The 15,104-nt window shown below is 37.7% G+C and overlaps 1 protein-coding gene across 1 annotated transcript; it reads right to left on the minus strand.

Moving 5' to 3' along the window:
• Positions 1-418: 418 nt before the first annotated feature.
• On the minus strand, positions 419-13,739 carry degs2 (delta(4)-desaturase, sphingolipid 2). Its single transcript, XM_066694433.1, has 3 exons — positions 12,090-13,739; positions 5,615-6,357; positions 419-1,796 (listed from the first exon to the last, which is right to left on the minus strand). The coding sequence occupies exons 1-3, from the start codon at positions 12,169-12,171 to the stop codon at positions 1,653-1,655; spliced, it is 969 nt and encodes a 322-aa protein (XP_066550530.1). The 5' UTR covers positions 12,172-13,739; the 3' UTR covers positions 419-1,652.
• Positions 13,740-15,104: the final 1,365 nt, after the last annotated feature.

The following is a 15,104-nucleotide window of genomic DNA, read 5'->3' on the forward strand; positions in this document are numbered from 1 at the left end:
CAACACACAATGGAGTGAGCCACGCAGAACTGCCTGCTGATTTGTCCACTTATGTGATATAACCACCTTACACGCCCTCATACGGTCCATGTCTGAATGTCATTTAGCATGTCATGTGTGTAAATAAGGAAACCTGGTATATACCTGTTCATATAGTTAAATGATTAACATGATTAAAACTGTTTTATTGAATGTTCTCAAAGCCCAACTGTCTCATTACTTACTCCCCCTTTAAATTACCTCTTGATACACAAGACATCCTTGTGATTTAATCACAGACTCTCGGTCTCGCCAGTAAAATACATGTATTGTGAGCATGTGTTCAAGCATGACTTATGCAGTGAAGCCATTGTGTAAGATTTAATGTAAATCAGCCAAAGTCAAAAAAAGGCATACAAGTTGTATTATTATTTAGAAAGATATATTTATAATGTAAATATCAAAATGTACAACTGATATAAAACATAACATTTAGAAACCGCTTGTTAACATAAAAATACAAGATTTATTGTATCAATATTTCAGTTCTGGTAGAATTTTCAGAACAAACACATCAATAGAAATAAAACAGTGAAAACAGAATGACATCACAGCACACACAAAGGTTATGTAAATTCAGATTTTCTTGTAGCTCACATTTTAATTCCTGTGCACAAAACAACTGTCGATTTTATGAAAGTAAGCAAACCTTAGCTTAAAATAACTTGGAGGCATGAAAGTGCTGTATTAGGAATGCAAAGCACAGCATATAACACAAGGGCAAGGGCATATGTACAAACTGAGGATATGAAATCAATATAAATGAAAGTGAATGTTCAATACCACATATGCACATCCAGGAGTTTTTTTCTCTGTTGAAACCACTCACTGTAAATCACTACAAACAGAAACATCGGCTGCAACTGCAATCGTGATTTACATAATCAAGAAAATACATTTGAATGCCTGTCCTGCAAAACACACAACATATTTGTATGTATTCAAGGACATAAGTTCAGTTTTTACTTTGTGCTGCTGTTACCACAACTCAACAAGTTGTAGGTTTTCCCTAGAAAAACAGAAAAGTGGAAGAAGTGACCATTTTTGTTGTTGTCTGGTTTGGGTTTTGTTGTCTCAAAACATTTTTTTTACAAATAGATGTTAGCAGTTTGGCTCTTTATCTTATTTAGCTAATATTTGTATGTTCAAATAATCTGCTTAATTGATCCTGGGGACTATTTCAACAGCATGAACAGTTCAGACTTTTGCATTGGAAGCAGTCCTTGACCGACCTTTTTATGACATGCCAAAAATTTCTTCAAAAATCAATTTTCAAAATGCAAGTGATTAGAGAGAGCAGGAAACTCCTGCGGGATGTTCGACACGTATGGTCCACCCAAATAGTTTTGTTGACCAGATTTTTTCCCCCAGTTTTGTACCACAGTCAAATCCGTGTCCTCTTAATGAAAGAAAAGATGAACAACAACAGGGGACTTCATAGAGGAAAGAGCTTTTCTTGTACAGATGCAATATATGAATTCCTCCAAAAAAACATACAGCATACTTCAGACGTAACAGACGGTAGAATCATTTATGTTCTTAATACACAAATTTAAGACAACTCAACTCAAAACATTCAAAATAATTATGAAGGCGTGGTGTGTTGTGCGTGGTCAACCCTCTTTGGCCAGCTTGTACTGCCTCTTTATTCTGGCGTATGGCCCGATGCTGTCATCAAACACAAAGTCCCACAGCACGCGTATCCAGGAGGTGTGCTGGGGCAGCGTGTCGTAGAACTCAGCTGCGATCTTCTTCACCTGATAAAGACAGACAACAACAGGGGGCACTCAATTAGCACCTTACAAGATCCTGTCGGACTACTTCGGTGTGACAGAGTCAGCGAAGGCACAGACACGGTGCCTCACACTTTCTGAGTTGCCAGGACTACACCACAACATTGTCACTCTCTTGATAATGATCATTAACAGGAAAAGCCGTGGTAGTTTTGGTTGCATTCAAGATATATGGAGGCATAGTGGTGCTGCTTTCCTTTGTTAGTGTTGTAACACTTGTAGGTAGGATGGGGAAAGGATTATTTTTCCACATGATAACAGGATCAATAATGAAATCTTTGTTTATCCCTAGCTTAAAATAATGACACTACCTTGATTTAGTTTTTCTGGTTCAGAAGGCAACAGTGCCATCTTTTGGTTGAACAACATATTTTATACATGAGGTGGGCAGTTGAGGAACAGTCAACACAAAGCAAGCTCAGGGTTACTGACCTACAGACACCACCGTGACTTCTAAGGGGAGACGTGAGCACCTGTCTACCTAAACCTGAGTGCGTTTAGTTCTTTTTGTGTGTGAACTGCTGGAATACATCAGACTACGAATCAATTACTACTGCTGTCTTAGACACGGCTTTTATCAATCCAGTCCTAAAACGTTATCAGTGATACACCCTTGGAGGGAAATGAGACAAGTAGTGATTTAATGTGCCATGCAAACCTAAACTGAGCTAGTTTGCTTTTGTTGATTTGTCTTAGAATAATTAGTTGAATCAGTAATCAGCAGCCACTGTATTGTCCATGTATCCCATACATGCTGTAGATTTAGGCACAGATTTTACTTTTGTGTTTGTTGCTTTGTTTGTTTTTTTTTGTTTTGGAAATGGTACATCACCTCATGCGGTGACTGAGGCGTTGAATACATGTTATGTACAATAGGAGCCTGCGTCAAGTGGCACACTTTAGATCTGTTAGTAACAGGCAGCTCTACTCTGTGGTGTTCCTGACAACTAACTGTCAAAAAAGCAGATAAATAAATGCAAAGCCCTTATTATGTAAACTAGTTTTCACCTAAGCCTCTTAATTGCTAAGGAAACTGAATCAATATGATATTCAGGTTTCAATGTGCGTCTCAGATGTTTGCATAAGGATCAGCACATTGTACTCATGTGAAAGGAGCCAACTTAAGGTGTCTTTCATTCAAAAGATTATTTGTGCATTTCGCCCTCTCTTGTAGATAGGTTAAATATTAAACACCAGATTGTGCAGTAGCAATTTTTTTTGACTAAACCAGTGTTTGGTTTTTATTTTTATTTTGTTTTCAGTGCCAAACTAGAACAATTAAGATTCCAAGGTCCAGATTTCAAAACCATGTTTCAACTTAAATGTATAAGAGGAACACTGAAAAGAGGAAAAGCAATTTCTTAATTTGTGTTAGAATTCTTGTTAGAAACCCTTATATCAAAATTGGATATATTTCAGGTGATCTAATATTGTTCTTCTCTTTGTGTACATAACTGTGAGGATCATTTACAAATCTTATACCTCATCAAACTTTTTTTAAACCCACTGGAAAAAAAAAAAATCTTTAGTAAGTATTATTTTATCATACTAATTCCCACCTAAATTATGGCTGCATTTGAACCTAATCATGGCCTTAATAGAAACTTCTGTATTATGCCTTTCTCAACATTTTTATACTTACAATTTCCTTTGACAAGACTCTGCCCTGAGTATATATAGATGGGAGAATATTGACTAACTGTAACCAAAAGTAACCTTTGTTTTTCATAACGGCTCTCTTCCCACATCGAATTATTGCAGAATAATTGTCAGTTTTCCCAAAATGCAATTTCACTACCCATACGTTTTTCTACATTGGCCCAGAAGTTCAAAACACACCAAAACATTTAGAATTCCAAAAATAAATAAATTTAGGACATGAAAAAAGATTGAGATCACAAAACATTTGGAGAACATACAAAAAATTGAGAAAACACAAAGAAATGTTGTGAAAAAACAGAATGTGTTTCACAGCAGAAATGAGATAAGAACAACAGTCAGACCCTGTGAGCATGCTGCTGCAGACCTTTCCCTTTTCGATACGTTTCAGTATGATATTTTACTGTACGGGTATGGTACGAAATTATGGTATTGTTTTCCACAGTTTAAATTACTAAAAACATGTCATACCATAGCGTACTGCCACCCTTGCTTCTCAGTGATCTCATTTCCACTGAGAAAAACTATTTGTATTTTGTTGTCAATTGTTAGGTGTGTGTGTGTGTGTGTGTGTGTTTTCCACTTCTGGGCCACCGTATTTTACTGAACCCTTATTTAGACTTTTTCTGGGGATCATTTTAATTTGTAGAAGGTAATATGGACCAGATTCATGAATGCTTAAACAAGTCAAATAAGGAAATTAATTGGTGTTTGCTCCTTTGTGATTGCAGCTCTTATCTTTCTGTGTGTGTGTGTGTGTGTGTGTGTGTGTGTGTGTGTGTGTGTGTGTGTGTGTGCCAAAATACAGTCATTGTTGGCAGTAACCATGGAGTTGGTTCAGGATAAGGTTAAAGGGTTCGTATAAATCTTTCAATATAATCTTAAATGCAATTTCAGAATACACAAATTATTAATATAATTATATATAATTGTTTTCCAATTATTTGCACTTTTGAGGTTGATTTTATTTGATGTATAAATATAATGTCAATTACGTTCCAAAATGTATAACAGCCATAATCTTAGCTAAGTTTTGAGAGAGGTCTCGGTTTGTGCAAAGATAAATGTAATGTAAAGCCTATGTAGTAACTATTTTAACATGCCAGTATTTTAATATAAATACATTATGCATGAATTGCTATTTTCTAAAATGTATGCATCGTACTTGTTTATTTCAAATTTAAAATGAATACATACATTTAAACAAATAAATAAAAGTACATTTATATATACACTACCATTCAAAAGTTTGGAGTCACTTACAAATGTCCTTGTTTTCGAAAGAAAAGCAGATTTTTTGTGCATTAAAATAACATCAAATTGATCAGAAATACAGTGTAGACATTGTTAATGTTGTAAATGACTATTGTAGCTGGAAATAGCTGATCTGTAATGGAATATCTACATAGGGGTACAGAGGCCCATTATCAGCAACCATCAGTCCTGTATTGCAATGGCACGTTGTGTTTGTTAATCCAAGTTTATCATTTTAAAAGGCTAACTGATCATTAGAAAACCATTTTGCTGTTTGCACAGCTGAAAACTGTTGTGCTGATTAAAGAAGAAATACAACTGGCCTTCTTTAGTTTTCCTTAGATGACTAGTTGAGTATCTGGAGCATCAGCAATTGTGGGTTCGATTACAGGCTCAAAATGTCCACATAAAACAAAGAACTTTCTTCTGGAACTCGTCAGTCTATTCTTGTTCTGAGAAATGAAGGCTATTCCATGCAAGAAATTGCCAAGAAACTGAACACCGCTGTGTACTACTCCCTTCACAGAACAGCACAAACTGGCTCTAACCAGAATAGAAAGAGGAGTGGGAGGCCCCAGTACACAACTGAGCAAGATGACAAATACATTAGAGTGTCTAGTTTGAGAAACAGACGCCTCACAGGTCCTCGACTGGCAGCTTCATTAAATAGTACCCGCAAAACACCAGTCTCAACATCAACAGTGAAGAGGCGACTCCAGGTAGCATAGAAAAAGTCTCAGACTGGCCAATAAAAAGACAAAAGACAAGGACATTTCTAAGTGACCCCAAACTTTTGAATGGTAGTGTATATGTATGTATGCATGTATGTATGTGTATTTTTCGTGCAGGCTCATGTTAGATCATATTACCAGTGGTAGTTTACTGCCAGGGATGCTGGGGAAATCGTGGTGCTCCATGTGGTATCCCACATTGAAGGTGATCAAGTTGAGGGGTCCATAGTAGGAGTATGTTTCGTGTCCTTTGAGAAACATGTAGTGTTCTGCAATAAAATGCCCCGAGATGGGGTGAAAGCCCAAACACAGTATGGAGCCGGCCCACAGGTACACCACTGGCTTCAGACCCCACAGGTAGTAGATGACAAAGTCAACAGAAAACTGCACCATCGCATTGAGCATCTCCATCCTGGAGACAGGCTTGGGGTTGACATAGAGGGGCCTCAGTGCGTAGAAGAAAGGCTGGAGGAAGAGCCAAACTATTTTGCGCAGTGGTGTGCAGAAGAACCAGCCCTCCAGGTCTGTAGGAATGTCCACGTCCAGCCCGTCTCCACCCAGGTATCTGTGGTGGTCAATGTGGTACTTTTTGAAGGAGGCAGAGTAGGGCAAGCCAATCGGCAAGTTGGCAAATATGGCAAACCAGCGGTTCCACCGGGCCTGCTTGTTGCCAAAGGCCACGTTGTGAGAGATGTCATGGATGGCCAGTGTTAAGGAGTGGTTGATGCACCCCCCGAACGCATAGGCCCAGAACACGATCCATTTCCAAGGGAGCTCGCTCACCAGGTAACATGCCAGCAGCTGTACGAAGACCATCCCTGAAACTATCCATTTCAAGTGAGGGTCTGGACCCATGAGAGACTTGATCTCTGGATATCTAGCTGGAGAAACAAAAGAAAAAGAATAGGCTAATCAATAAAAATATTAAAGCTCTTAACTTCCTTGATTAATACATTAAAATAATTATGTAGAGATGTGACTGACCCATGGTTTTACAATTGATCTGCTGGCAGGCTATGAAGAATGCATTCACATTCCTGAAAAGATCTAAAACCAGTTCACCTGGTATATATGAGCACAGACTATTATCTGTTTTTTAGATGGGAGATAACTCATAATAATAATGTCATATTCATATCTATGTTTTCAATAGTCAAAGTTTAATTACAATAATTGTTCTGACTTCTTAATCTAGTTTTCCTTCCATTTTCTAAAAGGAGCAACAAACAAACCTATTATTCTGTGCGGCAGTCTTATGGCTGTAATGCAGCAATTACGTTAAATGAAGCAAAGTACTGTTCTCTCCCTCCTGGGGTGAAAGCCGGTTCTACAGTAGCAGTTTAATTGGAGGTGGCTTTGTTTGGCTGTTGGGAGTTTTCTGTGAAAGCATGGCAGGTGTTAGGTGAAAAAAAGATGGTGGAGTCGGGGGAATTCTTCAACAGCACTTCATAATGTAAAACAAGCATTCCAAATGTAAAAAGGAATGAGAAATATATTTAAAATATATATATGTATACTTTTAAAATGTATTTTAAATTGTATTTTCCCTTATGAAACCAATCAGTGATAATGTCATAACAACCTTACACTTTACATGAATGTCTAGTATGGACACAAAGCAATCCATGTTTACTTTAGACATGCTGCAGCAACTCATTTGCTTAAAAAAATTATGAAAAACAGGAATGTAATTTGGTTACACACTGCTTTTAAGCCTTCATGGCTTAAATGTTTGTTTCTTGACACAGGACACCCAATATACAATATTCTGTATGTAAATACTGCAAAATCAGGAGAACAAGTAATTCCCTTGTAATTTGTACTTGAAATATAAGTACATACAAAACCTTCAAAATATTGTACACACTTAACAATGTTGTGCGAAGCAAACACAGATTAAATGGATTTGCATTTTATTTAAGCAATAATCCCAGCCTTAAATTGATAAGGCCCTGAGAGAGAATCCCAGACATTTACAGGGTCTCAAAAATTGACATATGTGGAAAGTGAGACAACTATATATATTTATATAAAAATAAAAAAACAAAAAAAACTCTTAATGAGCAATATGGATTTAACTACATTATTCACCAACATTATTGCAAATTAAGGGGACTTTGGACTAAAACTGGATATTTATTAAAACAGTTGCCTCCAAAAAATTGTGCATATATTTTTAAAATGTGTACACACACACACATTGCCATCAAATTGGTCTTCACATTTCCCATGTGGTGATATCTACAACAAGTGGTTGGTTGAGTGATTGTAAAATGTTCCTCAGAGCTGGCCAACTACAGCTAGTATGCCACATGGGTGTTATTTATGGCTGCATGTCATGTAGGGTTTCTTTTAGCTTATTTGCATGGAACCTCAATGCAAATATTGTAACACTTCAAAGTGTATACATTTCACCAACCAGTAGTTCACAATCGAGATTTTTTTTTTTTTTTCTGATGTTCTGATGACTTGAAATTAAGTTACAAACAATAAATAAATCACTAATAATCATGTTATTTTCAGTGCTTTACGATTTTCTTTACAAAACCACAGGCCTAAACTTTAAGATGAAGGGACGTAAATGATTTAGTGTAGTGTAACAGTGTTTATTAAATACATTAGTTGTCACAAATTGGATGCAAGTTTTCTACTGTTTGCAATAATAATACAAAAGAAGTACCATGGACCTTTGTTTGCAGAAGACATCACAATTCAGCTTAAGTTAATTTAATCAGGAATAATAAAATAATGGTATCTTTATTCTGATTACTTTTTAATTGCCATTTGAAAGGATTCATTGTTTAAATTTGGAATTATTTCTGCAATATATGTTAGTTCTTGTTCTGTCATGAAGCAAATAACTGGTATCTAGACTTTATTGCTGCTGTAAACAGTCATGACTGCAATGTGACTTCAGTTGCCTTGATTAATCAGTAGCCAAATGCCATAAGTGGTGTGCACCGAGCTACACTTGTAATTGTTAGTTCCATTCAAAATGTTAACACAATTTTATCAACCTGCAAGAATCAGTTGACAAATAAAATATATAAAACCGTAACCATTATAGGAGGACTGTTGGAAAACTGACTTTTCCTTCTCCCCTTGCAAATGTAGCTTCATTCATTAAAGAAAGAAGCAAGGTCTCTCTTTACCAGTTCAAGATAGTAACAAAGCTTGCTTGATTGTTTTCATATATTTTTATTATTAAGAAAAAAACTGCTTTTCCATCTGTGCTATTTAGGTTATATATTTCAACTTTACACTGCATCCCAAATACAGCATACGTATAACTGCATGAGAAGACAAGACTAATTGGGGATCTCCACATCTATCAAGTAACCTCTGTTAATGTCATTGCACATCACAAAGCAGCACAACTGCTGAGATCTTGGCTGCAAATGAAGTTCTCTTGTGCAGTCATGTATGCTGTATGCTGCAGGTATGCTGGTTTCAAGCAGCACCACTCTTCCAGTATCTTTATAGCAGTGTAATAATAAGAAAGATATTAATTATTTAACTCGGTGTAAAATGAACCTTCAAAACAAGTGCTTTGTCTCTGAATTTTAGGCAATGTCTCAAATGATGAATGGAAAAGAACAGGAGGTAAAACCTCATTAGCACACAGCTTGTGAACGGAGTCTACCTTCTTCCTAATGTGTAAAATGTCATGCAGAGTCTCATCCTCTGCAGACCGCTGCTATAATACACAGGGCTTATGAAAAGACAGAAACACATGCATTAATAACTGGGTAAGGTGTCGAGTGGAATATCTTTGGAAGAAAAGAAAGAGAAATAAAGTTAAGTGTATTGTTCTGAGAGTGATGAGAAAATATGCACTCAGAAAAAGAATACATTTAGCATCCTAATGTGGTCAGAATAATGTAGTATACCTGAAAACACAAGTGCAGCAGAGTTCTACACTGGATATTTCGACAGACTATTTACACATGCATCTTAACTAGACACGCAGGATTTATTTTTAACTCTACAATATGCCCTAATGTTAGTTTACTAAATACATGCTGAATTATCTTAATTTTACTCTGACCTTTAACTCATTCCTCTATCACCTCCTCTATCTATGTATTTCTTATTTTTACATGTATTATCTGTATTATATTCCAAATGTCCATTTAACTACTAAAACTAGACTTTTTGAGAATATTGACTAAGGATATACTGACCTCTAAAGGTGTGATTGTATGCTTTATAAATGTGCCTGGCAGTTTTTTGTTGCCAGGCATGCCCTATTTACATTGGACAATAGCAGTAAAGTGACAGGTGCAGCTGACAATCAATGTCAACATAAACTGTTGCTAGTTGGCAACGAAGGGATTAAAGGTTGGTCATGAAATGGCCCCTATTTCTTTTATAATTAATATTTACTTATTCAGCATTACATTAATGTTCACTACACCACATTTGAAATAAACACGAGTGCTAATCTTTTGATCGTCAACAGTTAACATAGTGAACTTGAAATATTTGAACCGACAGCTCTGCTAGAGTTTAAATCTCCAAGCATACTCATAGCTAGTCCTGAACCATTAATTGGTATGTTCCTAAGGTGGAAGTCAAACTGATTAATTGAGTCCCCTGAGCTTCCAAATCCCTGCCCTGGACACAAGACCAATTTAAAGTGAGGGGCCATTATCAGCTCTTTTCTGATCTATGCTAGTAAATGTAATTATAAGTTAATTACAAACCTTTCTTGCATTATTTTGTGAAGAAATTCAGAAGTCAGAAAATGGGACGCAAAGATTACAGATACAGAAAGGCCCTCGAACGACATTACCCAGAATGTTTGTTTTTTAATATTTCAGCATCAGTCTTTCAATGAGTTTGATTGGTCTCATTCTTGGAAACTCATCATTTTCCAGCCAGCATTTGGGAAGCCTCTCTCACGCTACACTTTTGTTTTCCTTTTTGAATAATTAATTAAAATCATTCTCATAACATTGCTCATATAATGAAGGAAAACTTTAGTTCACCCTGTTAACATTTGAGGAAATGGTTTTCATAAGGAACTCAAGATGCATCAGACAGTATATGTCCCCCCCCCCCCTTTTTGTCAATGTATTTTTAGATCAATAGGGACAAAACACAGGTATTCCTCTAACATAAATGTAACGACTACATTGTTTACATAACTACATTCATAGTGTCTGATGCGAAAATGGTGCATCCTTTATATACAAATAAGCTGTAGGACATTAGAAATTATTCATGAAATATATTTAATTAATCTTTACTGCATGAATAAAGTCGGTTGTCCAATTGTATTGTCATAATACAAAAGGCCATAGTATTATTGTGAGGGTATAATTGATGTGCATGGCAACAGCTACAGCTTCCACAGAGTTACGTGACAGTAATTTGTTCACAAAAGGTACAACTTGGCATCCTACCAGGAACAAAAATCTTAGACCTACTACGCCATTCCCACAGTCATCAGCTCTACTGTGACAGAGTCATGTATAGAGTTATCGCAGTATCAATGGACACACCTTTGTTAGAGCGGCAGTATGACGGCATCTCATTCGAAAACTGTTCTTCGACGTGTGGAAGTTCGAAAGTGTTGTTCGGCGATGCTTTTTATCCCGGCTGTCTGGCATGGTTTAACACATACTAACATAAATTCACATTTAAATTATTAGTGTTTGGTAAGAAAAAAAAAGGCTCTGCCTAACTTTCAAAACTTCAGCATTGCATTATGCAAACGCCGAAATGGGTGCAAGTGCACATGTCGCCTGACCCTAGTGTGTGAAACGCGTTTTAAAGCATTTTCTTGAGATGGTTGTGGGATAACCCACTCCAATACGCTGGCTGGGTGCCAGAATTAACATTGTAATGTGCAAGCCTATATAACGCCTTATAAGATAACCCAAGAGGCGAAAACCTTATCTGAACAACATTTAAACCTAAAACGGTCATCATTTTCAGACTCGTGTTGCAATGATAAATTACTAGTACATTTCTTAATACGGATGTATGTCGTAGAAATCTGATTAAGAAATTAAATGCACGAAAATACATACCGATATGTTTTACTATAGACTATAAAACTATATAAAAATGATTATGAATTTCTGTTGTAACGCTCCAATTTTTGCATATTTCTGGTACATAATTATGATTATGTCATGGAGGAACCACTGCCAAATGCCAATCTATGCTGAAATCAAACACTTAATTCCAGATTGGTCGCAGTCTAAAATAGATAGATCTAAAACTAACCCGAAGAAGGAAATGCTTCTCCACATTGGTTGCATGTAAAACCAGAATCAAGGTGGAAGTGTATTTTACTCCATCCATCGCTTCACACTAATTATACCACTATCAAAATTTACTTTAGCATTATTTTAACCGTTTACCAAGAGAATTGTACAAATGCTCAAATGTGGGTCTGTCATTTTATCTGCGTTTACTATGCTATTCGTGTTATACAGTTTCACTATGTTCGGACTATTATGTCAATGAAGAAGCTTGTCATCTATGCCACCCTTTCTATGCAGAAGCAGCAACTGTATTCATTCTGATCGTGTGAAGCAGTGGCATTAAATTGTAAACTTTATAGTGAAGAGAGATTGAGCAAAGTAATGCCTTACGCTACCCAGGATCTCTTTTCTTCTGGAGGTGTGCGGTTGGTCGGTGTAGACCCACTCGAAGTCCCCTCTGGCAGCTCGGCTCCCCATGGCTGCTGCTCGGTCCTGCGGCTCACACGCTGCGGCTCAGGCGCTCCTCTCTCGCCCGGCACAGGCACTCCCCTCCGCGCAGGTAAGGGTGACTGAAGGCTCCTCCCTGGAGATATCCCAGCGCTGTGCCAAGCGTGTGAACCTCAAACACCCACACCGAGCACCACACTGAAGATAGGCCTCTTCCCTCAAGATATAGATCCACATATACATTCATAAATCGTTAGTAAATAATTAATACAGAATCTGGAAAGTATGATGTGGGCAGCTGCTCAGTATAGACTCGGTGGGGTTAATGGGGAAATCAATCAGTAAGGATGGGTGGTGGATGCAATGTCGGTTATCTGAAATGAAGCAACACTTCCCCACCCAGACAGCACCCACAGGCACCGACGTGTTGGCGGATGACTGGGGTCTGCCAGGGCCAAAGACAGTGCTGGGCCGAGGCTGATACGACTTAATGTTTCGCAATTAAAACAATAAATCGAATTAAATTAGGATAAAAGATCTATGAGAGCTATGACGCCGGCAGTTGATGGCGGGCCAATCTAACCTATAATGGCGGGCCTACGTGTGTGATATCTGGGGATTATGGGTCATGACCATAACGTGCAAATACTGGAAGTGTGAACTTTATTTGTTTATTTGTTAAACAACTATTTATGCCACTTAAAGCCAGTCGTTACTAAAACACTAATGGGTTAAACTAAAGCTCAATAAATGATAATTAGGCAAACTATAATAACATGAAGACAGGAAATATGTAATACAATTAACGATACACATAACTTTACTAGTGTTATGGAAATGTTGTGTAATAAATTAGGCATAAACATAATTAACTACTTTATGTGCGCATAAGAGGCATGGCCTAAAAAATCCCAACTGAATAACCGCCGTCCATCTTCAATACGTTTTGGAACAAAATTATAAACGTCCTAAATTCTTCAGATGCCACGCCGGCTTTATCGCGGCTATTTAATGAATAATTCAGCTAGAAGTTGGTTTACACTGACCCCAAGTGGAAAGCATTTGTAAATCCTTCTTACCTCCTCAAAACAGCACTAGGAGTCAGCACCGCACTTAATACTGGTCTTTAAACGATGATACTGGCATCTGAGGAGCGACTAGAGACGGGCCATCGCTCTGTGAAGCGCCTGCCAGGACAGCGAAGTCAACAAAGCATCACGAAGCACACCATGGCCTCCAAAACCATACAGAGCGGTTATTATCCATATACATTATTAAACCCCGGTTTCTGTAATTAATTATGAAACATACTCTGGATATTCAGTTAAAAGACTTTAGGAGTATATTGGTTATTTTTGGGAGTTCAGTTAGTTACTGCCCATATTCCTGCATGTTCTCTCTCTCCTATCATGTTTCAGCAGGAGTGAGTTCAGGGGATTGGCAAGATAAGGTCAAATCCTGAAATTGTTTCATTTATATTTATATATATATATACATACATACATACATACATACATACATACACACACACACACAGTTAGGTCCATACATATTTGGACAGTGACAATTGTCATCATTTTGGCTCTGTACGCCACCACAATGGATTTGAAAGGAAACAATCAAGATGTGCTTTAAGTGTAGACTTGCATTTTTAATTTGAGGGTAGTTACATCCAAATTAGGTGAACGGTGTAGGAATTACACCCATTTTTATAGATGGCCCCTCCAAATTTAGGGGCTCAAAAGTATTTGGACAGACTAACATAATAATTAATTAAATTGTGAGTTTCAATACTTGGTTGCAAATCCTTTGCAGTCAATGTCTGCCTGAAGTTTGGAACCCATAGACATCACCAGATGCTGGGTTTCTTCCCTGGTGATGCTCTGCCAGGCATGTACGGCAGTGGTCTTTAGTTCCTGCTTGTTCTTGGGTCGTTTTGCCTTCAGTTATGCTATAGAAATCAAAACAAACCTAAAAACATTAGGTGTGGCCAATTAAATATTTGGTACATTCATAAAAATAAAGAACGCACTGGTGAGCTCAGGAACACCAAAAGGCCCAGAAGACCACAGGAAACAGCTGTGGTGGATGACAGAAGAGTTCGTTCCCTGGTGAAGAAAACCCCCTTCACAACAGTTGGCCAGATCAAGAACACCCTCCAGGAGGTAGGCGTATCTGTGTCAAAGTCAACAGTCAAGAGAAGACTTCACCAGAGTAAATACGGAGGGTTTACCACAAGATGGAAACAGGAAACAGGAAGACCAGATTAGAGTTTGATTAGATTTTGCCAAAAAACCTCTAAAGAACCCTGTACAGTTCTGGAACAACATCCTATGGACAGATGAGACAAAGATTAACTTGTACCAGAATGATGGGAAGAGAAGAGTATGGAGAAGGGAAGGAACTGCTCATGATCCGAAGCATCCCACCTCATCTGTGAAGCATGTTATGGCATGGGCAGGTATGGCTGCCAAGTGAACTGGTTCCCTTGTATTTATTGATGATGTGACTGCTGACAAAAGCAGCAGGATGAATTCTGAAGTGTTTAGGGCTATATTATCTGTTCAGATTCATCCAAATGCTTCACAGTGCAGAAGCATACTGCGAAAGCAACCCAAGACTTTAAGGCGAAGAAGTGGAATGTTCTGCAATGGCCAAGTCAATCACCTGACCTGAATCCATTTGAGCAGCATTTCACTTGCTGAAGGCAAAACACCCCAAGAACAAGCAGGAACTAAAGACAGCTGCAGTGCAGGCCTGGCAGAGCATCACCAAGGAAGAAACACAGCATCTGGTGATGTCTATGGGTTCCAGACTTCAGGTAGTCATTGACTGCAAAGGATTTACAACCAAGTATTGAAACTCACAATTTAATTCATGATTATGTTAGTTTGTCCAAATACTTTTGAGCCCCTAAAACTCTGGGGACCACCTGTAAAAATCGGTGTAATTACTAAACCTTT

The sequence above is a fragment of the Amia ocellicauda genome, chromosome 21 (genome assembly GCF_036373705.1).
Source record: "Amia ocellicauda isolate fAmiCal2 chromosome 21, fAmiCal2.hap1, whole genome shotgun sequence".
Taxonomy (NCBI): domain Eukaryota; kingdom Metazoa; phylum Chordata; class Actinopteri; order Amiiformes; family Amiidae; genus Amia; species Amia ocellicauda.